This window comes from Cyclopterus lumpus, chromosome 11, assembly GCF_009769545.1.
Source record: "Cyclopterus lumpus isolate fCycLum1 chromosome 11, fCycLum1.pri, whole genome shotgun sequence".
Classification (NCBI taxonomy): domain Eukaryota; kingdom Metazoa; phylum Chordata; class Actinopteri; order Perciformes; family Cyclopteridae; genus Cyclopterus; species Cyclopterus lumpus.
In genome coordinates this window covers 586584-611208 of record NC_046976.1, presented here as the reverse complement: position 1 = coordinate 611208, position 24625 = coordinate 586584, and the positions used below count along the sequence as shown (strand labels likewise).

Sequence of the window (24625 nt, the reverse complement as noted above, 5' to 3'; positions counted from 1 at the left end):
AATAGCAATAACAACTTCATCAACTGACCCATACTTACATTTTTCAACATTATGGAATACAATTTGTTAGCAGTCTTCAATATTATTCAGTGCTTTCATTAATTCTCCCATGCTAAATGCGAAATGTGGGTCTTTGTTTTTTCTTGACAAAAGAATAATAGAAATGTATTTCTTTAATTTTTTTAAATTTCAAACAATGATCTGTCTGAATGAACACTGACCCCTCTGTACCTGATATGTACAAGACCTTAAACATATCACGTTCAGAATACTTCAACATATCAGATTACGGAGACCTCTGACCAATCCGAGCACTTGAAAGTGGGTCTTGCCAAGAAAAGTAGTGTCTCATCATAATGCCTCAGTGGCGCATTAAATAAGGAAAGGTTTGATTTGAAATATTAAACAAGTTGAGATGTTAAACTCAGACAAAACTGAAGTTATTTTACTAGGCCCTGAACACCTCAGATATCAATTATCTGGTGATGTGGTTTCTGTAAATGGCATTGCCCTGGCATCCAACACCACTGTAAAGAATCTCTAGTTATCTTTGACCGGGACTTGTCCTTTAACTCCCACGTTAAGCAAATCTCAAGGATTGCATTTTTTCATCTACGTAACATTTCAAAAACCAGGCACATCTTGTCTCAAAAAGATGCAGAAAAGCTGGTTCACGCGTTTGTTACTTCCAGACTAGATTACTGCAACTTCTTATTATCAGGCTGCTCTAATAAGTCTCTTAAGTCCCTCCAGTTGATCCAGAATGCTGCAGCTCGTGTACTCACAAAAACTAAGAAAAGAGATCACATGACTCCTGTATTAGCTGCTCTGCACTGGCTCCCTGTAAAATCAAGAATCACATTTAAAATTCTTCTCCTCACCTACAAAGCCTTGATTGGTGATGCACCATCATATCTTAAGGAGCTTGTAGTACCATATTGCCCCACTAGAGAGCTGCGCTCACTAAATGCGGGGCTACTTGTGGTTCCTAGAGTCCTAAAAAGTAGGATGGGAGCCAGAACCTTCAGTTATCAAGCTCCTCTTTTATGGAACCAGCTTCCACTTTCAGTCCGGAAGGCAGACACAGTCACCTCATTCAAGAATAGACTTAAGACTTTCCTCTTTAATAGTGCTTATAGTTAGGGCTGAATCGGGTTTGCCCTGGTCGAGCCCCTAGATATGCTGCTATAGGCTTATAGGCTGCTGGGGGATGTTTTAGGATACAATGAGCACCTATCTCCTCTTCTCTCTCTCCTTATGGATGAATTTACATCTCTCCATTGCACCTTATTAACTCTGCTTCCTCCCCGGAGTCTTTGTGACTTCACATATCATAGGGTCCATTGGACCTGGAGGTGTCTGATGCTGGTGAGCCGGCCTCCCGCGTTGGCCCTGCTGATGCGCCCTGCTGATGCCCCGCCCCCCCTCCTCTCTACCTCCTTCTGTTTCATGGATTGGAGTTCCATTCATACATTGTCATATTCATGTAATGTGTTTATGTAACTTTGTAATGCTGTTCATTCTGTACACATGACATCTATTCATCTGTCCATCCGGGGAGAGGGATCCTCCTCTGTTGCTCTCCTGAAGGTTTCTTCACTTTTTTCCCTGTGAAAGGTTATTTTTGGGGAGTTGTTCCTGATTCAATGTGAGGTCCTGGGACAGGGATGTCGTATGTGTACAGATTGTAAAGCCCTCTGAGGATAATTTGTAATTTGTGATATTGGGCTATACAAAATAAACAGAAATTGAATTGACTGAAACTCCTCAAATAAACTATTCTGATGTAGAAAGTCACACAACTGATTTGCGACTACTTTCTCAAGGATCTTAGAGAGGAAGGGAAGGTTAGAGATCAGTCTGTAGTTAGCCAACACCTCTGGATTAAGAGTGGGCTTTTTCATGAGAGGTTTAATTACAGCTACTTTGAAGGAATGTGGTACATGGCCTGTTAGCAAAGACACATTAACAATATCCAACAGAGAGGTGCCAATTAAAGGCAACACGTCTTTAAGCAGCCTCGTTGGGATGGGGTCTAAGAGACAGGTAGACGGTTTAGAAGTAGAAACCGTTGAGGACAATTGGTCTAAGTTAATGGGAGAAAAGCTATCCAAATATAGACCAGGACATACAGCCGTTTCCAAGGCCACTCCTCTTGAGGACAGATTGGCAGTAGTTAAGGGCAAGAGATCATCAATCTTGCCTCTAATAGTTAAAATCTTTTCATTGAAGAAGTTCATGAAGTCATTACTACTGAGGTCTATAGGAATACACGGCTCCACAGAGCTGTGACTCTCTGTCAGCCTGGCTACAGTGCTAAAGAGAACCCTGGGGTTGTTCTTATATTTCTCTATTACTGATGAGTAATAGGCTGCTCTGGCATTACGTAGAGCCTTTTTATATGTTTTAAGGCTGTCTCGCCAAACTAAGCGTGATTCTTCCAGATTGGTTGAAGGCTATATGCTTTCGAGCTTTCGTGAAGTTTGCTTTAGGTCGCGGGTCTGAGGGTTATACCAGGGAGCCAACCTCCTTTGCCTCACTGTCTTTTTCTTCAGAGGGGCTATCGAGTTTAGTGTCATTCTCAGTGAGCCTGTAGCACTATCGACAATATGATCAATCTGGGACGGACTAAAGTTAGCACAGGAGTCCTCCGTCACATTGAGACGTGGTATTGAATCAAATGCAGAAGGAATCGCTTCTTTAAATTTAGCTACAGCACTGTCAGTTAGACATCTGGTGTAGAAACTTTTGACTAACGGTGTACACTCCGGGAGTATAAACTCAAAAGTTATGAGGTAATGGTCTGACAGAAGAGGGTTCTGTGGGAAGACCTCCAAATGCTCAATGTCAATGCCATATGCAAGAACAAGGTCGAGGGTGTGGCCAAAGCAGTAGGTTTAGGATTCATTAATAAGCTTGAGTCAAAGATGGCTGCTACTCCACCTCCTCGGCCGGTGCCTCGAGGAATGTGAGTATTAATATGACTTGGAGGAGTTGATTCATTTAGGCTGACATATTCTTCATGCCTCAGCCAGGTTTCAGTAAGACACAATAAATCAATGTGATTGTCTGATATTAAATCATTTACTAATACAGCTTTAGATGACAGACATCTAATATTTAGGAGTCCACATTTAATTATCCTGTTTTGTTGCACTGTTGCAGTAGTGTTGTTAACCTGTATGAGGTTATTTTGTATGACTCCTCTTCTGGTTACTTTTGATTTAATTAATTTAAGTGGCCGTGGGACAGACACAGTCTCTATAGAGTTAAGGTTAAGGGTGGGTAACTACTCGGATGGAAGTGCAGAGAAGGGTGGAAGACTACAACTCTGCTTCTGCTTCCTGATCTGAACTCTGGGTCATGGATTAAGTCCGCTAATCAACTTGGCCATGTTCGCAGAAATGAGACGCGCTCCATCCCAAGTGGGATGAATGCCGTCTCGACTCATCAGATCAGGCTTTCCCCAGAAAGTCTGCCAGTTATCTACGTAGCCCACATTGTTTGCTGGGCACCACCTGGACAACCAGCGGTTGAATGACGACATACATGTCATCATTGATCAGATTGGGGAGAGGGCCAGAGAAAACTACGGTGTCCGACATTGTCTTGGCATAAGTACACACCGATTCCACATTAATTTTAGTGACCTCCGACAGCCGCAGTCGGGAGTCATTACCGCCGGCGTGTATTATAATCTTACTGTAACTACGCTCATCTTTAGCCAGCAGTTTTAAACAAGATTCAATGTCGCCTGCTCTGGCCCCCGGGATGCATATGACTTTGGTCCCTGGCTTCCCTATCTTCACGTTTCTGACTATGGAGCTACCTATAACCAGAGTGGGTTTCTCGCTGAGTGGGGAAAACTGGTTCGAAACGTGAAGAGGTTGGCGGTGCTCAGTGGGCTTCTGTTTAGACTTAAAACCCCTTTGAACAGTCACCCAGCCATCCGGCTGCTCAGGGGCTGCTGGGGAATGTCATTCCAAAGAGTGCACTGTGGCTAGAATGCATAGAGCCAGTGACAGAACTGTTATGCAATCATGCAATTGCGTGATAAGATAAAAGGACGACTGAATAGGAGACATGCTGCAGGTTAATTGATCTCTAAATTGCCCATAGGTGTGAATGTGAGAGTGAATGGTTGTATGTCCCTACATTGTGCCCTCGATGGACTGGCAGCCTGTCCAGGGTGTCCCCTGCCTTCGCCCTATGTCAGCTGGGATAGGCTCCAGCGCCCCCGCGACCCTAATGAGGATAAGCGGTATTGAAAATGGATGGATGGATGGATGAATATGAGGTGGTTGTTTATCTTCTTCCTCTATCGGATGGAAGTATGATGCTGTAAAGTGACAACTGATTGAGATCTGGGGTGGGTGGGGGGTCCCCAAAGCGTTCTGAAAGGCCAGGACAGTACAGGTCAGGTCAAGTCAGGACAAGATGGGACAGGACAGGTCAAGACAGGACAGGACAGGACAGGACAGGACAGTACAGGTCAGGTCAGGAGAGGACAGGACAGGTCAGGGCAGGACAGGTCAGGGCAGGACAGGACAGGACAGTACAGGACAGGACAGTACAGGACAGTACAGGACAGGACAGGACAGGTCAGGGCAGGACAGGTCAGGGCAGGACAGGACAGGACAGTACAGGACAGTACAGGACAGGACAGGACAGGTCAGGGCAGGACAGGACAGGACAGTACAGTACAGTACAGGTCAGGACAGGACAGTACAGTACAGGACAGGTCAGGAGAGGACAGTACAGGTCAGGTCAGGGCAGGACAGGACAGGTCAGGTCAGGAGAGGACAGGACAGGTCAGGGCAGGAGAGGACAGGACAGGACAGGTCAGGACAGGACAGGACAGGTCAGGGCAGGACAGGACAGGTCAGGACAGGACAGTACAGTACAGGACAGGACAGGTCAGGACAGGTCAGGACAGGACAGGACAGTACAGTACAGGTCAGGACAGGACAGGACAGGTCAGGTCAGGAGAGGACAGTACAGGTCAGGTCAGGACAGGTCAGGGCAGGACAGGACAGGTCAGGTCAGGCCAGGACAGGACAGGACAGGACAGGACAGTACAGTACAGTACAGTACAGGACAGGAAAGGTCAGGTCAGGAGAGGACAGTACAGGTCAGGAGAGGACAGTACAGGTCAGGTCAGGACAGGTCAGGACAGGACAGGACAGGTCAGGAGAGGACAGTACAGGTCAGGTCAGGACAGGACAGGGCAGGACAGGTCAGGACAGGACAGGACAGGGCAGGGCAGGACAGGTCAGGACAGGACAGGACAGGTCAGGTCAGTACAGGTCAGGAGAGGACAGGTCAGGAGAGGACAGGTCAGGACAGGTCAGGACAGGACAGGACAGGACAGGACAGGACAGGTCAGGAGAGGACAGGTCAGGACAGGTCAGGACAGGTCAGGAGAGGACAGGTCAGGACAGGTCAGGACAGGACAGGACAGGACAGGTCAGGAGAGGACAGGTCAGGAGAGGACAGGTCAGGACAGGACAGGAGAGGACAGGTCAGGACAGGACAGTACAGTACAGTACAGGTCAGGACAGGACAGGACAGGGTTAAAGACACCGGACACATTGGAGGGAAAACTATTTGAGTTTTTTTTTAAAGAACTGGGCGACTTACAAGGCAGTGAGACAGTAGGAGGCAGTAATGCAATCTAAAGAATGCCAGCGGCTGGAAAAAAAACCACGGAAGAAGCCATCGCGCGCGTGAGGTCATCACGCGATAACGTCACGGGTCAGAAAGGGTAGTTTCTTGACGGCAGGACGAAGGAATTTCACCCAAATAAGCAAGTATTGATGTTACGTTGTTTTCCTTAACACATAACGTAGTAAACGAGTTCCTGTCGTTGTCTCTACGTTTGTATTCCGGAAGAAGACGCTTAGCGGTTTAGGAGAGGTAGACGTTTATCCTGAACACCGGAACGCTGCCTGTTAGCTTAGCTAGAGAGCTAGCTAGCAAACAGCTGAGCACACTGTCGTCGTAGCTTCCCGTAGACGGGGGAAATAAACAGAGCAAGATGGACAGTCAGGTGGGGTAACTAGCTCAATATGTAGGTCGCGCATATTAGCAACACAAACTACGTTAGCACGACGTTTCCATCGTTATTCATATCACTTGACCTAACGTTAACGTCACATGTTGTTTGCTTCGACATTGGCAAGCTAACTTGTTAACAAGCTTACAGTTGACGAGCTGAATCTCTCGTGCCAGTAAAACAAAGTTATTCCGGAACTGTAAACGGACTGTCGGCATCAATCTTGGGCCCACGTGTCATTGTCTTGCACATTCCAAAGGTCCAGAACATATGGCTGTTACGGAACACGTTTGGATGGCATCTAACTTGTTCACTGTATCCCTCTTTCTGCAGTCAACGTCAACGCTCTGGCAGACATGTCATACGGCAAAGCAGAGAGCTACCGCCCGGTCCCTCGGGACTTCAACCCCCTCATACAGACATGTAGCTCCAACATCCAGAAGATCACACAGAACAGTGAGTGCTGATCATTAGTTCCAGTGAGGCATATCAAACTGTGCATACATACTTTGCATATATGTAATTATTTGGATGAGTTGTTATAACATGTAGAGTAAGTCAGGCAAAAGCTTTGCAACATGGCTAATAGAAGGTACTGAGGTACATCAAAGTACACGACATGTTACCTCCTGTTACCAGTAGGTAACTATGACAATGAGTCAATACTGGCATGTAGAGGTATTCAAACATATTATCAAGCATGAGAAACTTGGATTAGATTAGATAATGTACTTTCAAGTTACAACAACTTTCTACTAGCTTTTTTGCCACCACAACATCATAGTTCCACAACAACTGAAAAGCTTCCCAATTTAGCAGAGCAAAGGTCTTAAGATTGTACTGACCAAAGTTGATCTGGTAAAATATCTAGGAGGAGTTTGTTAAAATACAGTGCCTGGAAATGGCAAAATTAGCACAATCCATTCAGTGGTTGACCTCCTGTCATGCAATGATGTGGGCACATGTGTGACAGTGCCTTAAAGTTGGGGTCGGTAAGATAGAGCAGCAAGAGTGAATTAGGTTTTAAAAGTATCCAGAAACTCGGCCCAGTGTTGCCAAGTCTTAAATTAAAGTCACTAAATCTAATGAGAGTTTCCCTTCGAAAGCCACTCCCCCAAAATGTATAGTTATGAACGTAAACAACAAACATGGTTATTGTTAGTACTCGCAGCTGCCAAGCAAGCAGCTTGGGGAAGACCGGTGAAGTCAGTGAGTGCACGGGCAGAGTGGACGCAGGCAGAAACCACATTGATTTATTGATTGCTGTAGGGATGTAAAGATAACTTCAATAAATATAGCCAAACAAAAAAAGGTTTCTAAAATATGTTGCCCAACCTAGATTAAACCTTTCCAATGCACATTTGAGCATGTTTCTATTGTTTTGAGATAGACTTGAACCTATCCAGTAAAATAATGGCAAAGAGCATAATAATTGTCTCTTCCAACAAAATAGAAACAGTGCTCATGAAATGAGCATGTGCTTTTTGTTTATGTGTTACTGAGAGCAAGATAAATAAAGAGAGATAATTTATTGTTGCACCCTTTCTTATAGTGGACAACATGTCAATGTGGTTTGGAAATGAATATTATTTGTTATATGCTTTACCTCCAATATTATAGACATGATGTTCGATCAGTGACAGTGACATCCGATGTGTGCACACATTATACTATATATTTCTATTACAGAAACGTCCACTCTTAAAAGGACATTCAGAAATGTTATACTTAGCTGAGGCTGACTCTTTGTAATATTTGAATGTAAAGGCAAAATAAAACGCTGTTTAAAGAAATGACGGGTAACACATAAAAGCATTAATTTTAGATTTCCTGAGTAACAAACTAATTTTCAAAAAGGACAAACTGTGACAGTCTACCTTCAATTCAAGACTGATTCATGAGGAAATTAAATGGCGTGTCTAGCTCGTTAAGAGGGAGGAGACAGAGAGAAACTTAAGGTTAGCTACACAACTCTCTTTGAAACTGAAAACCCAGAGTCTCCCTCATCTCAGAGTTAACTAACTCAGAGTTTTCACTAAACCTGCTTTCTGGAACAGGGATCAGGTGTTCTTCCTATACTGTGGTGTGTTGTGGCATTTATATATACAGAAGACCCAAGATTGAGACTTATCACTGTATTGTTCTCTTGACAGCTGCTCAGATCAAGAGCCTGGTGAACCAGCTGGGCACCAGCCAGGACACCAGTGAACTCCAGGATCGCCTGTATGTACCCACCTTAATATCTCCAGTAACTCCTCTCACACAGACACACTTTGTCACTTTGGGCTCATCACTTGATCTGTTCAGAGCTATTATACTCAAATCTATATTAAACTGTCCAAAATGACATGTGTCTTTTATGATCACTGCATCAGGGATGGTATCTATAAATCACACATTATCATCCAGAAGCAGGTCAAAACTAGCTTAAGGTCCACGAGAGACACTTTTTATTTTTTCTAATCATTGTATTGTTAGTCTTTATGGCATACGTTTTGGCATAGTTGTGAGTTTTTGTTGAGTTTCTTTTTCATTTTGAAAGTTAGCGTAAGTCAGAGTAATGGATTAGATCAAAGATCAGATCAGCATAAAGGGGAGCAAATACAACTTTTACTGTGTTATGGTCATCTATAGTATTTTTCTCTTCATAAAGGCACACAATTCAAATGATAAGGAAGTCAAATATTGTATTTTCAAACAAATCTTGTCATTAGTAGTTTTAATGACATATTATAAGTTGCTTAGAGCTGTAAAGAAATCACAATTGCCTCTAATATATATTTATGTTGTTGTGAAGACATCTTCAAATTCCTGGATTTATTGAAGTTTCTCATCAAAATACATTTTACGAGATTATGATAATGTTATAATTGACCTTCACCTGGGTGGGGGGTATTTTTCGGGATGCCCGAAACATCTGGCCCATTTAAGGAGATCCGCAAGCAGGCTGCAAGATGGTCTCCTTTCATTGTGGGGTACAGGATACTAAACTCCTTAGTTTCAGGTGACTTTGGCTCGTTTCTGTACTTGGAGCAGGAGAGCTGCTCTCATCTGTCATCACTGACAGCTGGTTCTCTGTTGAGGAGAGTCTAAAAGGTGTTCATCTCATCAGGCATCATGATGAGCTCCTGCTATTGTAGTGACATTCTGGATCACCTGCCACATCTCTTTAGTGTTGTTGGTGTTGAGGTCTCTCTTGACGCCTTTTCTTTGCCTCCTTGATGCCAGCTTTCACTCTTGCTCTGGTGATGCTGTATGCAGCCTTGTCACCTGGGTGAAAGGCTGCATACAGCACCTCTCCATTCATCCCTCACCTCTCCATTCATCCATTCTCTCTGGTTGGGGATTGATTTGATTGTCTTTGTGATCACCACATCATAAACACATTTGCTGATGTGTGCTGTCACCTTTGATGTATACTCCTCCAGATTGATGTTGTTCTCCTGGATGGCGTCATCTCTTTTTCTGTTGGTGTGACCCATTTATACAGCTGGGAGTAAGTAGGAAGCAGAAGCAGGACCCATGATCTGATAGTCAGTGTCATTTAAAGGGTTCACATTCTGAAAATCAATGTAGTTGTTATGATCAGGACTGAAAGAGGATAATAAGAATAATATTTAGTATTTTGTAGCAGTGTGTTAATAGTGGACATTTTTGTCCTCGAAGTGGGAGTTTTTCTTTAATCTGCTAATGCTCAAAACATAACAATTACAATATTAGGGTTGCACATTTTAATCATGATCACGATTTTGGCTGCCACAATTAAATGAGCATGATCGTCAGCGATATTGACGTTTAAAATGCTGCTCTGCTACATATCAAATCAAGCGCTTCCTCAACTAACTGAGAACGAGATGGAAGGTGTCATGCGTGCGCACCCTGCAGCGGCAGCCTCAAAAAAAGTTGTGTCTGCAGAGGAGTGAGAGAACAGAACAGAGCAGACGGTACCGGGTGTCGTGTGAAAGGTAAATCAAATGTCAGGAGCATCTGGAATTGTCTGGAATTTAGGGCAAGTGATGTTAACCAACATCAACGTCAACCGCCTCCCAAAGACACGCTCTTTATTTTGGGTAAACATTTTATTTATATTTTACTTCAGGTGAATAAGAACCATATAAGTTTTATTTTGATGTGTACAAGACGTGTACATTAGCTGGAATGTAGCACAACATGGAAGTGAAAGCAATTTTGGGTAAAAAGTGTTGATACTATTTTATTTATATTTTTCTTCTACAAGATGCACTGTGATGATGACCAGTCTGATGCAAATATTTGTATATTAGCCAGAATGTAGCACATTTAAACGTAAAAGAGCAATAAAAAGATGTTGTCCCTAAAGTTAATGAATAATCGGGATCTCAATATTGATCAAAAATAATCGTGATTATGATTTTGGCCATAATCGTGCAGCCCTACAATGCATCAATATTAATATTGTTGCCAATCATTGACATATCCCAGACTAGCACATCCCACCCCACTCACTCTAAGAGAATATACCCCCAACATTTGTTGACTCGTTTATCAGTTAAAAATATAGTGGTACCAACCTCAAAACATTAAAAAAAATAATTTGAAAGGGTTCAATTCTGAACACAAGTCAATATTTGGTAGTTATGATCAGCACTGATGTTGTTTACAACATTTAACTCAGTGAATGTGGAATATAATATTTTGGAGTTTGGAGACACCTGGTATTTTAATGTGTTTTCTTTCCTTCAATGATTACTATTCTTGAGACAAAAAGAGTATAATTCAGATACTAAGTTTATAATTTGAAATAAATTTGGCCCCAAAAGAAGAAGAATTACTTGAATAAAACTTGCGTTTTATCAAAGGCACCACAGTATTCCCATGCCAGCGGGGGAATACTGTTGCAACTATTTCGCCCCAAATACCCTTTGTTTATTAATTTGCATAAATGATACACTGTGATTTGTTTGTCCATTTTATTGTCCATTTGATATTTATTGATCCAATTCCAATACTACTAACCTTCTATTTATATTCTGATGTTTTAAGAAGAGCTGCTAATATTAACACACCTGTTAATATTCCATATTTTGTGTACTTTATTCCTTTTTAAATCTTCACTTTTTGATGCTAAGTTTCCAATTAATGTGATCAATGTCTGGTGATTCCTTCTATTCTTATTCAACTGTTGCTCAGAGGGATCCTTTTCTGTCTGGTCAAACTTTTGTACAGCATCTTGTTCTCCATGTACAAAACACAACTTTTTTACAAACCCTTTCATGCAAAATAACACATTTGTGAAAAGGCCTTTCTACAAACTAAAAGCACGACAAATACAGAAAACAATACAGAGCAGTCCTCTCAGCCATCCTGTAGTGGCTGAGAGCGGAACCAGGCTGAGTGGATCTAGCATGCGGCTGCACGGTGTAGTGGCTAGCACTGTCACCTCACATTCCGATCCCGTTTTTCTGTGTGGAGTCTGCATGTTCTCCCCGTGTCAGCGTGGGTTCTCTCTGGCTTCCTCCCACAGTCCAAAGACATGCAGCTCAGGTTAATTGGAGACTCTAAATTGCCCGTAGGTGTGAATGTGAACGGTTGTCTGTCTATATGAGCCCCGAGCTAAACTGGAGACCTGCCCATGAACCCAGCCTTCACCCAATGTCAGCTGGGATCGGCTCAAGCATCCTCGACCCTGAATAGGAGAAGCGGTTCAGATAATGGACTGAAGTATAAGGAAGGGGACATTTGACTCCGATAAGGACACCAGAGGAACTCTTTAAAAGTTAAAAGGCACAAGATCTAGTACACTGTGCTGCCACATGTACTAGAAAGATGTACGCGGGATGGTGGGTGATCTTCGGTAGTCTGGACCCATTCTAAACTGTTGGTGTTTCCACAGGCAGCAGATACAGCATTATACCAATCAACTGGCAAAAGAAACCAACAAGCACCTGAAAGAGTTGGGCTCAATCCCTTTGCCCCCATCACCCTCAGAGCAAGTAAGTATCAGTCTACAATATTATCCAGTGATGAGTGTGTTTGAGTTAAAGTGACTGTGGTATTGGGACCTTATGATAAGTACATGTAGATCATCATCTAAGTCCATCAATGAAAAGTTCTCCTTCGTGTCATGTCTTAAGGAGTGATCCAAACCGTCATGGCTGACACAGAGGGTAGCCGTGTAGCGCAATACAAACACATTTTGAATGAGACTGCTTGTTTGGGGAGAGGTCTGGCTGAATAGAACTATGCTTCTGCAACGCCAGCGTTATCAGCTGTAACTGAAACGGCTGAAAAGCAGAGCAGAGCAGCAGTGCTGTCGGACAGGCTATGTGAACAAAGCACAGAGAAGCTCTGCTTAGGTCAGTGGTTCTCAAACTGTGGGGCGCAGGAGGAAATGCAGAAATACCTTTATTGAGAACTTCACAAATTCAAAGCACACAGACATAAAACCAAGTCATTAATAAATCCATGGTGAAATGCCTGTACATTTGTGTACTTGTTTACGTTATGCCGTTAACAGGTTACGCCTGTGCATGTTCGACGGCCAAGATTCTTGGCGACTCGCTGATTCTTTGGCGTTTTACCAAAACACTCTGTGAGATCGGCTTGTCTGCTGTTGCCCTTCAAAACAAGAGCTCAACATTGAGCATGAATTGAGAGTGGCTGCAACCTGGTTTAAAAAAGATTTGTTGTGGAAATCCGGCTCATTGCAGCCACTAATACTAATAAAACTTGACACACTGCACTAATTCTGTTTTGCACAGGTTGCACGTTATTGTTTTGAAAATGTATGCAGTGTAAAACTCTTTATTGCCAAATATTTTAACTTGTTTTGTTTAGTTTAGTTCACATGTTGCACTTATTGTTATTATCTTGAAAAGATATCCAGTACAAAACAGGTTAATTGCAGCTACAATACACTATTTCTTTGCCAGTCTGCTTTTTTGCACATATATAACTTCTAACAAAGTGATTGCACATATGGTTTACTTGAATGTGATTGCAATTTTCTTTATTCTATTATTTGAAAAAGCACAGATGGAGTCACAAAAAGCTATTTCAATAAAAAGTCAGCATGGACCATTTTGTTGGTGGTGGGGCATGAACATTGTTCTTCCTCCAAAGTGGGGCGCGACAAAGTTTGAGTTCAATTGAATTCAGTTTATTTTAGCCCAGAATTACAAATTTGCCTCAGAGGACTTTACAATCTGTACACATACGACATCCCTGTGAAGTCACAACGACTCCGGGGAGGAAGCAGAGTTAATAAGGTGCAATGGAGAGATGTAAATTCATCCATAAGGAGAGAGAGAAGAGGAGATAGGTGCTCAGTGTACCCTAAAACAGCCGTTTAGATTCTATTTAATTTACTCACATGTTCTTTAGAACGTATGGCCCTTTTGGAGGAGGTGAGGGCTGTCTTCTGAAGGCCCTCAGTCTCTCCCGAATACTCTTGTCTCGCTCTCCTCTTGTTCGCTGCTGTGTCGGACCTCTCAGGGCTTCCCAGGCTGCTCAGTCAGGCTCTCCCTCGGTGTGGTCACGATGACAGGCAGTCCTCTGTCTTTCATGTCTGCAGGCGCCTCTTCCGCCGTGTCCCGTCTTGGTAAAACACTCTGTTTAGCAGGATACGGGGTCTGGAAGCGGATCTGGTTTTGCGTTAACACTCATTCCTTCCGATTCTGCAGGACCGTTGGGGGGATAATCTTGGTTGAAATAAATTATTCTCTGGTTCAGAAGCACTCGTTTCTTTTCCCAGGCCTTGCGCAGAATCTCTTCTTTGGTTTTGTACCCGTGGAATCTGATTATTATTGACCGTGGCTCGTCTTCCCTGTCACTGGGAGGTTTGGGGGCTCAAGACCAAGGTCCTAGTTGAGGGGATCTCCACCGTGTTCCACATTAACTTTCCCACAAACTCCACCGTAGACGACCCCTCCGCTCCTTCAGGAACATTATATATCCTTAGATTCTCCCCACGTGATTTCCCTTCTTGGTCGAGTAATTTTTTTTCCTGTTGATCCATCGCCTGTATCATCTTGCCCAGCACCTGTTCCAAGTTTTGAACTCGATCTTCCACACTTCCGATTCGTGTCTCTGCCTCTGCTACTTTTTGGTTAATGTTCACCAGCTCGGAAGAAATATTATTTAGCTGAGTTTTTGTGTCTTTGTGAAAGTCCCGTATTTCTTCCAGAAGTTTTATTAAACTTGCCGTGGCTTCTGGCTGAGAGTTAGCATTAACTCCACCATCTTGTACATGTGCCGGAGACCTGTTCTGCTTTTTTTTGTTTGCGTCCTTTATTGACACTGTTGCCCCACTCACCAGCCGGATTATTCTCGAAAATTGTTATATTTGATTGTTTCACGGGGCGTAGCAGTTATTTTCCTGGAGGAGCTGTCGCCTTAGGCTGCCATTCAGGGTGATGACGTTATCCGGAACCCAACTACTTGATTTCTTACAATCTCTGTCCCTCTGCTCTATGGTGTCCAGAGGCAGCAGAAGATCCAGAGGGACCGGCTGATGAATGATTTCTCAGCCGCTCTCAACAACTTCCAAGCAGTCCAGCGGCGTGCAGCAGAGAAGGAGAAGGAGTCAGTTGCCAGAGCGAGAGCTGGATCCCGCCTATCAGTAAGTAGGAGTCGGTGGTGGTTTCATATCACAGGATGAAGGCTAAAGAACTCTCCTTACCGCACTAATGAGAGGAGTGAAGAAACGTCACATCATGTGAATCTGTGTTCTGCTAACTTGACTTTGGCAATAGTGGATTGTTCCCTCTCACACAGACTGAAGATGGTTCTCGGGATGAAAAGCTTGTTTCTTTTGATAAGTAAGTGACTGTCATTCATTTCTTGGTTTCCTCTTGTCAGGTAGCAGCCCTTTGCATGGTGTATTATTGAGACTCAATGTCTTCGAGACAAATTAAGTAAATAATCAGATAAATAACTATGGACAAAAATATAAACATTCAGGCTAATGCTGGCTTTTTCTCAGTGGTCAAAAATGAATAACCTTACTCTATATTTCCCGTTTTCAATTTTCCCCTCACAAATCTCAAGTAGTCTTTTTATTTATAAAATAAAATTACACCAACATGGAACTTGTGAACAAGAGATCCGTGTTTTAAAAAAAAATATTGAAGATATCAAATACAAAAATATGAACAAATCAAACTCAACGGTTCATTGTTGATGTGATGTGTTCCTTGCATCTCATCATGAAAACTAATGGCAGTAATTTGTACTCTGCTAAACAACACTGATACATTTCGTGACTTTGTTTGTGTGCTGTGATTTAATTTGAATGTGGCATGAAAAGTCACAATAAAAACAAATGTTTTTTCATTAAATTATGACAGTAAAAAAAAAAAGAAACACAGAGCAATGTCTATTATATTTCACTTAATGTATGCATATCATATTTTCCATACAATACAAATAGACTGAGTGTTGGTGTTAAAGTGTCAGTTATGTTGGAACAGTTAATACAATGCATAAGAAAGATACACTTCAAACAATATACAATAATCACAGCAAGAGGAAGATCAGTCTCAGTTTATTAGTTTAACTTCACTCACACATTTCGACATGCTTTAAAAAAATGTTTTTCTGTTTGTGTAAAGCCAGGAGGACTGGGGTCAGATGACCACCCAGGCAGAGGAGTTAGCCATCACAGAGGAGGACCTGGAGCTCATCAAGGAGAGAGAAACCAACATCAGACAGCTGGAGGTCAGCATCTGTTTACTATTTCTAATATGAATCCATCCATACCAGGACCTCTGCTAAAATCTACCATCATGTTCTGGGAGCACACAACCCTACCAGCTGATTCTAGCTAATCTATTCATTTGTGTGTTTCAGTCTGATATTTTGGATGTAAACCAGATCTTCAAGGACCTGGCAGTGATGATCCATGATCAGGGAGAGATGATTGGTGAGTAGTTATTCTCAGGGCTCTGAAGTCCTAAACACACCACCAGTGGACATTTTACCACACTTCCTGCTATGCCAATTAACAGTAAGTTCAAGGGGTGTTGTTTCTCATTGGCATGACACTGGTTAAAGTTTGGTTAAGTGGAGGAAAGTACTTGTTTAAGGTTAGAGAATGATCAATAAATCAACAGATGGGATGTGAAGAGCGGCCTCCCTCCTTCAGCATTTGCTTTATTGTTCACACAAACACAAGAGCTGGCCTGTCAGAATCTAATGTAGGTATTTTCTGGCGTTAAGCCAAGGGGCAGATGTTGCTCACAGGTACCGCGGGTCGTCCATTAGTCGCAAGTCCGGCGGTTCCATCCTCGGCTCCTCCAGTCTAAAACACAAATTGCTCCTTAAGGCATCAGTTATGAATATGTGAATGAATGAGTGTGAATGATGCGTTGATGTAGTGTACAGTGCTTTGAGTGGTCAGAAGACTAGAAAGGTTCTCTAGGTTTTGGAGAAATGCCAGCTGACATCACGCTGTGGTGGCCATGAAGATAACGGCGATCATCTGACTGAAACCCTGTTAATCGCTGCAACGCCGGATTCTGCTGTGAATAAACACTAAGGAGGTGACTTCATAATTTCCTAGGTGACTTTGCTGTATGTTCTGCCCCACAGATAGCATTGAGGCAAATGTGGAGAATGCAGAAGTTCATGTAGAACGAGGAACAGAGCAGCTCCAGAGAGCATCCTACTACCAGGTGAGTCTGCAGCCGACATTTAAGAGTTGTCAATCAGTGATTTCCTGCTGGTAACCCTCCTGTTTCTGCGTTTCTATCACAGCAAAAGTCCAGAAAGAAGATGTGTATCCTTGCTATGGTTGGTTCCATTGTGCTCGTCATACTTGGCATTATTATCTGGCAAGCTTCTGCTGCCAAGTGAGTTGACTCCGCACAAACAATGTGTTACTACTATATTTTACTCTGCCCGTCGTACCTGCAAGTAGCTGCTTGGAATTACGAGAAGAACAAGAGGCTTCACCAAGGTCAGCAGATTAGAGCCATGCAGTGGGATGGTCAGTGTGGAAACCATACTCATCTGAACTGATAAACGCCTGCTTTTGTAAAATCCTATTTAAAGTGAGAAGGAGGACTGAGGTGACGTCTTGTCATGTTTACTGCACTAACACTAGCTGCCACTGTATTTCAAAATGAAAACATGTTATTTGGAATGATTTCAGAACAGGCAAATATGAAAAGAAACACACTACTTGTTAAAGTAGATTAATCTGTGGCTGTAAAAATAAAAAGTAGGTTACTTGTTTTAGCATCTTCGGATGTGACGTGTGTTGAGTGCCTGGTCTTCCCAGTAAAAATAACTTGGGACTTGTATTAATCGTGGCAGTGATGGCTGTAATATACATGTTGTAAAATGAAACCTCTAACAGATTACTAGTATGAATCTAATCCATGTCTGTAAATATTACAAAGTGCTGCAATATATATATATAAGTACATTATGAGAGTCCAGTCTTCAAAGAAAACATTTTTAAATTGATTTCTACCACTCTTACCAGTATGCATAATAAATGTCTTAAACACTTCAGCTCTCCTGGATGTGTCATCAGTTGTGTGTCTACATGTTGGCTAAGAGGTTCTCCTTAAGCTGGTTCTGGCCTGGAATGTTTAAAGCTTCTTGGAGTACAATTGTAAACATCTTGTGTCATTGATTTGATCACTTCTGATAACAATGAAGTGATCAAAGTAAATGCTGAGATCTGGAAACATTAGGACTTTAAACACACGCAGATCACACCCGCGCACATGGTCTTTTATTGCTATATGTTGTAGTTGAACACCCGTAAAGGTTTCTCTTAGCGGAGGCTATCCGAGGCCAAAAGCCAGCTGCTCCGTGCTCCCCCTGGTGGCAGACTCAGAGTGGTGGTCTAAGCCTGCTCGTCGCCGGCAAGGTCAAAACAAAACAACAAACGCCTTTTTATTAAAGACGGTATTCAATGTGTTTTTGTACAGGGCTGAATTTTATATTGCTAATAACTGGATACTGCAATAAACCAATGCCATGTCCAGTTAAACATAAAAGGTCATTTATTTCTAATATTGTACATTTTCCAACACAAACTTAAAGATATGTTCTGTCAAAACCCATTTGTCTTAATCAAAAAATAAAATAAATCCAAAGATTTGTTATCATAAGTTACTACATGCTACCACACATTGTCACCCGTTCTCACACAGTCAAACACAGTGTGCTCCTGCCAATCTAGCACCACATAACAGTTGGAGAAGTACGTGAGAGAGAGGTTATTTCACATTTCTCCAAAAAGAGGAATGTGGACAGCGAGACCAGAATAATCAAGAATGGACAGATTGTTATGTTTAGTCTTCCCATTGGCAGTTCAAAACTAGTGTTTTTTAAAGCAGAAATGTGAAGCGCCACCACGAGACAAAGCACAACTCTTGAGCAAACATACCGACTCGCATCCGAAATGAAGGCACAGAAAAATAAAGCTAAGAGCAGAATCCGAACATTAATTTACTGCCAAACAATGATGTAAACAGAGAAATGAGCTGAAACAAGTGGTTTCCATGACCACACACTTCTCTTTTTAGAAGATAAGAAAATAATATGGTAATTCAGGGTTCACTTTACCCTGAATTAACTGAATTTAAAGCTGCAGGACAATTTTGTGCATTTTTCTAAAATGAAGCACTTTATTTTGCAAGTTTTTCAAAAGCTTTCTGTTATGTAATTTAATTTAGAATGCTTTCCCTTATTTTACTTGAAAGTTTACTACTCCGCTGCTCTGACTTCATATCTTTTACCACAAATACAAATCACTAATTCATAAATGTTTTCTTTGCATTTGTTTGATGTGTGTCAAGCCACCACAATGAAACTCACCTTTTCAAGATTATTTTTGAAATTATCACCTTTAACCAATTAGACTCAAGAACATATTTAAAATGCTGCTTTAAGCAGCAGCATGAGTAAGTGGTCAAATTACTAAAACATGATATATAAGTTATGTAAGGGAGCTGAGGATAGCTACAGATGCTTATGTGAGTATTGTAAAACATGTTCAGTAACCCTGTAGTAACTGCTCATGCCAAAGTGGAGAAATGGTATTAAAAGGGTATCGTGGGGAAATAACAGAGTACACAGTGCTGAACTAGGGTGGGTCTCACTGACTGGGAAAATTGGTTTGACCACCTCATCCACCTTCCTGTTCCTCTTAAATTATTTCCAGATGTTCCAAATGTTGAAAGTGGAAGGCCTTCAAAGGCCTCTCCTGTCTGGGTGTGTGTGAGCACACTCAGAGGAAACATAACAGGGATTTTTACATGTTTTTATTTAAATTGATTTAACCAGGAAAAGCCTCATTGAGATTACAAATCTCCTTTTCAAGAGTGTCCTGGCCAAGACAGCAAAAGCACATTTAACAAAGTTTCAGACATACAACATAAAACAGTGACAGACAATAAAAGCTTTAGTAAAACCAAAACTAAGACTCAAGTCATCACATCCCAGTTCACACAGGTCAGAAAAACCTCTACAACCAGATGAACCTTCCTCCAAATCTCTTTTTAAACCACCTAAAGAGACCGGCTCCCGTAGACTAGATTCAAAGCCGCAGGAGCAGCAAACCTAAAAGCCCTTTTCCCCATTTCCAGACGGACGTTAGGGACAGATAGCAAGAGGAGGCCTTGCTCATGAAGGGAATGCTTTCAGAAATCCCCTTGTCCTTGAGGTTCGTCAGCAATGTGCTGTCAGCCATTGCCTCCTCCAGGCTCCACTCTGCCTGTAGCTGGGCTGAAGTGTTTTATCCAGACTGTCAGACGTGAGCATGCTGTCTCCCTCAGTGCCAGAGGTATTTCCTCTCAGAACTGCTCCAGCTGAAATCCAGGAGGACACGTCTACCTCTGGCAGCTCCAAGCAGACAAAACAGTTCTTTGCTGCAGCCAGTCTGGACAAGGTTCCATCAGCCGGCAACTCTACGAAGTACTACGAGCATGAAGTATACGAGCATAAAGTACTATGAGCATGAAGTACTATGAGCATAAAGTATACGAGCAAGAAGTATACAAGCATGAAGTACTACGAGCATGAAGTATACAAGCATGAAGTACTACGAGCATGAAGTATACGAACATGAAGTACTATGAGCATGAAGTATACAAGCATAACGTACTATGAGCATGAAGTACTATGAGCATGAAGTATACGAGCATAACGTACTATGAGCATGAAGTACTATGAGCATGAAGTACTATGAGCATGAAGTATACGAGCATAAAGTACTATGAGCATGGAGTACTATAAGCATAAAGTATACGAGCATAAAGTACTACGAGCATGAAGTACTACGAGCATGAAGTATACGAGCATAACGTACTATGAGCATGAAGTACTATGAGCATGAAGTATACGAGCATAAAGTACTATGAGCATGGAGTACTATAAGCATAAAGTATACAAGCATAAAGTACTACGAGCATGAAGTACTACGAGCATGAAGTATACGAGCATGAAGTACTACGAGCATGAAGTATACAAGCATGAAGTACTACGAGCATGAAGTATACGAGCATGAAGTACTACGAGCATGAAGTATACATGCATGAAGTACTACGAGCATGAAGTACTACGTGCATGAAGTACCACAAGCATGAAGTATGCTCGAGCATGAAGTACTAAAAGCATGAAGTACTACGAGCATGAAATATACGAGCATGAAGTACTACGAGAATGAAGTACTACGAGCATGAAGTATACGAGTATGAAGTACTACGAGCATGAAGTACCACGAGCATGAAGTACTACGTGCATGAAGTACCACGAGCATGAAGTACTACAAGCATGAAGTACTACTACGAGCATGAAGTATACAAGCATGAAGTACTACGAGCATGAAGTACTACGTGCATGAAGTATACGAGCATGAAGTACTACGTGCATGAAGTACCACGAGCATGAAGTACTACGAGCATGAAGTACCACGAGCATGAAGTACTACGTGCATGAAGTACCACGAGCATGAAGTACTACAAGCATGAAGTACTAAAAGCATGAAGTATACGAAAATGAAGTACAATGAAGTATACGAGCATGATGTACTACGAGCATTAAGTACTACAAGCATGAAGTACTAAAAGCATGAAGTATACGAAAATGAAGTACAATGAAGTATACGAGCATGAAGTACCACGAGCATGAAGTACTACGAGCATGAAGTATACGAGCATGAAGTACTACGTGCATGAAGTACCACGAGCATGAAGTACTACGAGCATGAAGTATACAAGCATGAAGTACTACGAGCATGAAGTACCACGAGCATGAAGTACTACGTACATGAAGTACCACGAGCATGAAGTACTACAAGCATGAAGTACTACAAGCATGAAGTATACGAAAATGAAGTACAACAAGTATGAAGTACCACGAGCATGAAGTATACGAGCATGAAGTACTACGAGCATGAACTATACGAGCATGAAGTACTATGAGCATGAAGTATACAAGCATGAAGTACTACGAGGATGAAGTATACAAGCATGAAATACCACGAGCATGAAGTATACAAGCATGAAGTACCACGAGCATGAAGTACTACAAGCATGAAGTATACGAGCATGAAGTACTATGAGCATTAAGTACCACGAGCATAACGTACTATGAGCATGAAGTACTATGAGCATGAAGTACTATGAGCATGAAGTATACGAGCATAAAGTACTACGAGCATGAAGTACTACGAGCATGAAGTATACGAGCATGAAGTACTACGAGCATGAAGTATACGAGCATGAAGTATACGAGCATGAAGTACTACGAGCATGAAGTATACGAGCATGAAGTACTACAAGCATGAAGTACTACAAGCATGAAGTATACGAAAATGAAGTACAACGAGTATGAAGTACCACGAGCATGAAGTATACGAGCATGAAGTACTACGAGCATGAACTATACGAGCATGAAGTACTACGAGGATGAAGTATACAAGCATGAAATACCACGAGCATGAAGTACTACAAGCATGAAGTATACGAAAATGAAGTACAACGAGTATGAAGTACTACGAGCATGAACTATACGAGATTGAAGTACTATGAGCATGAAGTATACAAGCATGAAGTACTACGAGCATGAAGTATACAAGCATGAAGTACCACGAGCATGAAGTATACAAGCATGAAGAACCACGAGCATGAAGTATACGAGCATGAAGTACAATGAGCAATAAGTACCACGAGCATGAAGTACTACGAGCATGAAGTACCACGAGCATGAAGTACCACAAGCATGAAGTACTACAAGAATGAAGTATACGAGCATGAAGTACTACGAGCATGAAGTACTACGAGCATGAAGTATACGAGCATGAAGTACTACGAGCATGAAGTATACAAGCATGAAGTACCACGAGCATGAAGTATACAAGCATGAAGAACCACGAGCATGAAGTATACGAGCATGAAGTACAATGAGCAATAAGTACCACGAGCATGAAGTACTACGAGCATGAAGTACCACGAGCATGAAGTACCACAAGCATGAAGTACTACAAGAATGAAGTATACGAGCATTAAGTACTACGAGCATGAAGTACTACGAGCATGAAGTATACGAGCATGAAGTACTACGAGCATGAAGTATACGAACATGAAGTACTACGAGCATGAAGTATACGAGCATGAAGTACTACGAGCATGAAGTATACGAACATGAAGTACTACGAGCATGAAGTACTACGAGCATGAAGTATACGAGCATGAAGTACTACGAGCATGAAGTACTACGAGCATGAAATATACGAGCATGAAGTACTACGAGCATGAAGTACTACGAGCATGAAGTATACGAGTATGAAGTACTACGAGCATGAAGTACTACGTGCATGAAGTACCACGAGCATGAAGTACTACGTGCATGAAGTACCACGAGCATGAAGTACTACAAGCATGAAGTACTACTACGAGCATGAAGTATACAAGCATGAAGTACTACGAGCATGAAGTACTACGTGCATGAAGTATACGAGCATGAAGTACTACGTGCATGAAGTACCACGAGCATGAAGTACTACGAGCATGAAGTACCACGAGCATGAAGTACTACGTGCATGAAGTACCACGAGCATGAAGTACTACAAGCATGAAGTATACGAAAATGAAGTACAATGAAGTATACGAGCATGATGTACTACGAGCATGAAGTACTAAGAGCATGAAGTATACAAGCATGAAGTACTACGAGCATGAAGTATACAAGCATGAAGTACTACGAGCATGAAGTACCACGAGCATGAAGTACTACGTGCATGAAGTACCACGAGCATGAAGTACTACAAGCATGAAGTACTACAAGCATGAAGTATACGAAAATGAAGTACAACGAGTATGAAGTACCACGAGCATGAAGTATACGAGCATGAAGTACTACGAGCATGAAGTACTACGAGCATGAACTATACGAGCATGAAGTACTATGAGCATGAAGTATACAAGCATGAAGTACTACGAGCATGAAGTATACAAGCATGAAATACCACGAGCATGAAGTATACAAGCATGAAGTACCACGAGCATGAAGTACTACAAGCATGAAGTATACAAGCATGAAGTACCACAAGCATGAAGTACTACAAGCATGAAGTATACGAGCATGAAGTACTATGAGCATGAAGAATACAAGCATGAAGTACCACGAGCATTAAGTACCATGAGCATGAAGTACCGCGAGCATGAAGTATACAAGCATGAAGTACTACAAGCATGAAGTACCACGAGCATTAAGTACCACGAGCATGAAGTACCACGAGCATTAAGTACCACGAGCATGAAGTACCGCGAGCATGAACTATACGAGCATGAAGTACTACAAGCATGAAGTACTACGAGCATTAAGTACCATGAGCATGAAGTACCGCGAGCATGAAGTATACAAGCATGAAGTACTACAAGCATGAAGTACCACAAGCATGAAGTACTACGAGCATGAAGTATACAAGCATGAAGTACTACGGGCATGACAAGCATGAAATACTACAAGCATGAAGTATACGAGCATGAAGTACTACGAGCATGAAGTACTACAAGCATGAAATATACGAGCATGAAGTACTACGAGCATGAAGTATACAAGCATGAAGTACTACGAGCATGAAGTACCACGAGCATGAAGTACTACGTGCATGAAGTACCACGAGCATGAAGTACTACAAGCATGAAGTACTACAAGCATGAAGTATACGAAAATGAAGTACAACGAGTATGAAGTACCACGAGCATGAAGTATACGAGCATGAAGTACTACGAGCATGAAGTACTACGAGCATGAACTATACGAGCATGAAGTACTATGAGCATGAAGTAAACAAGCATGAAGTACTACGAGCATGAAGTATACAAGCATGAAGTACCAATAGCATGAAGTATACAAGCATGAAGTATACGAGCATGAAGTACAATGAGCAATAAGTACCACGAGCATGAAGTATACGAGCATGAAGTACAATGAGCAATAAGTACCACGAGCATGAAGTATACGAGCATTAAGTACTACGAGCATGAAGTACTACGAGCATGAAGTATACGAGCATGAAGTACTACGAGCATGAAGTATACAAGCATGAAGTACCACGAGCATGAAGTA

At 42.0% G+C, this 24625-nt stretch overlaps 2 protein-coding genes across 4 annotated transcripts in view; both read left to right on the top strand.

The window, feature by feature from the left end:
* The first annotated feature begins 5705 nt into the window (after positions 1–5705).
* On the top strand, positions 5706–17551 carry stx12 (syntaxin 12). Of its 3 annotated transcripts, none has more exons than XM_034545212.1 (10): positions 5706–5806; positions 6389–6511; positions 8209–8278; positions 11928–12027; positions 14517–14654; positions 14810–14853; positions 15646–15751; positions 15884–15956; positions 16625–16707; positions 16790–17551. In XM_034545212.1, exons 2-10 carry the CDS (start codon positions 6412–6414, stop codon positions 16886–16888), a joined length of 813 nt encoding a protein of 270 aa, XP_034401103.1. In that variant the 5' UTR covers positions 5706–5806; positions 6389–6411; the 3' UTR covers positions 16889–17551. The 3 variants fall into 3 exon arrangements, with proteins under 3 accessions (XP_034401103.1, XP_034401105.1, XP_034401106.1); XM_034545214.1 differs by having other exon boundaries at positions 5730–5810; XM_034545215.1 differs by lacking the exon at positions 5706–5806 and adding an exon at positions 5867–6049.
* A 2260-nt stretch (positions 17552–19811) lies between these two features.
* The window catches only part of ccn2b (cellular communication network factor 2b), a 56055-nt gene continuing 51241 nt past the window's right edge, over positions 19812–24625 (top strand). Inside the window, exon 1 of the mRNA XM_034545405.1 lies at positions 19812–19982. Within this exon, the coding sequence (XP_034401296.1) occupies positions 19812–19982 (171 nt within the window). The remainder of the gene's footprint in view (positions 19983–24625) is intronic.

Bases quoted from the DNA above. Each gene is read 5' to 3' on its own strand.
- stx12 (XM_034545212.1), top strand. From the start codon at position 6,412: ATGTCATACGGCAAAGCAGAGAGCTACCGCCCGGTCCCTCGGGACTTC. The intron at 15,752-15,883 runs GTCAGCATCTGT...TGTGTGTTTCAG, and splicing joins CCAACATCAGACAGCTGGAG to TCTGATATTTTGGATGTAAA. The intron at 16,708-16,789 runs GTGAGTCTGCAG...TTTCTATCACAG, and splicing joins AGAGAGCATCCTACTACCAG to CAAAAGTCCAGAAAGAAGAT.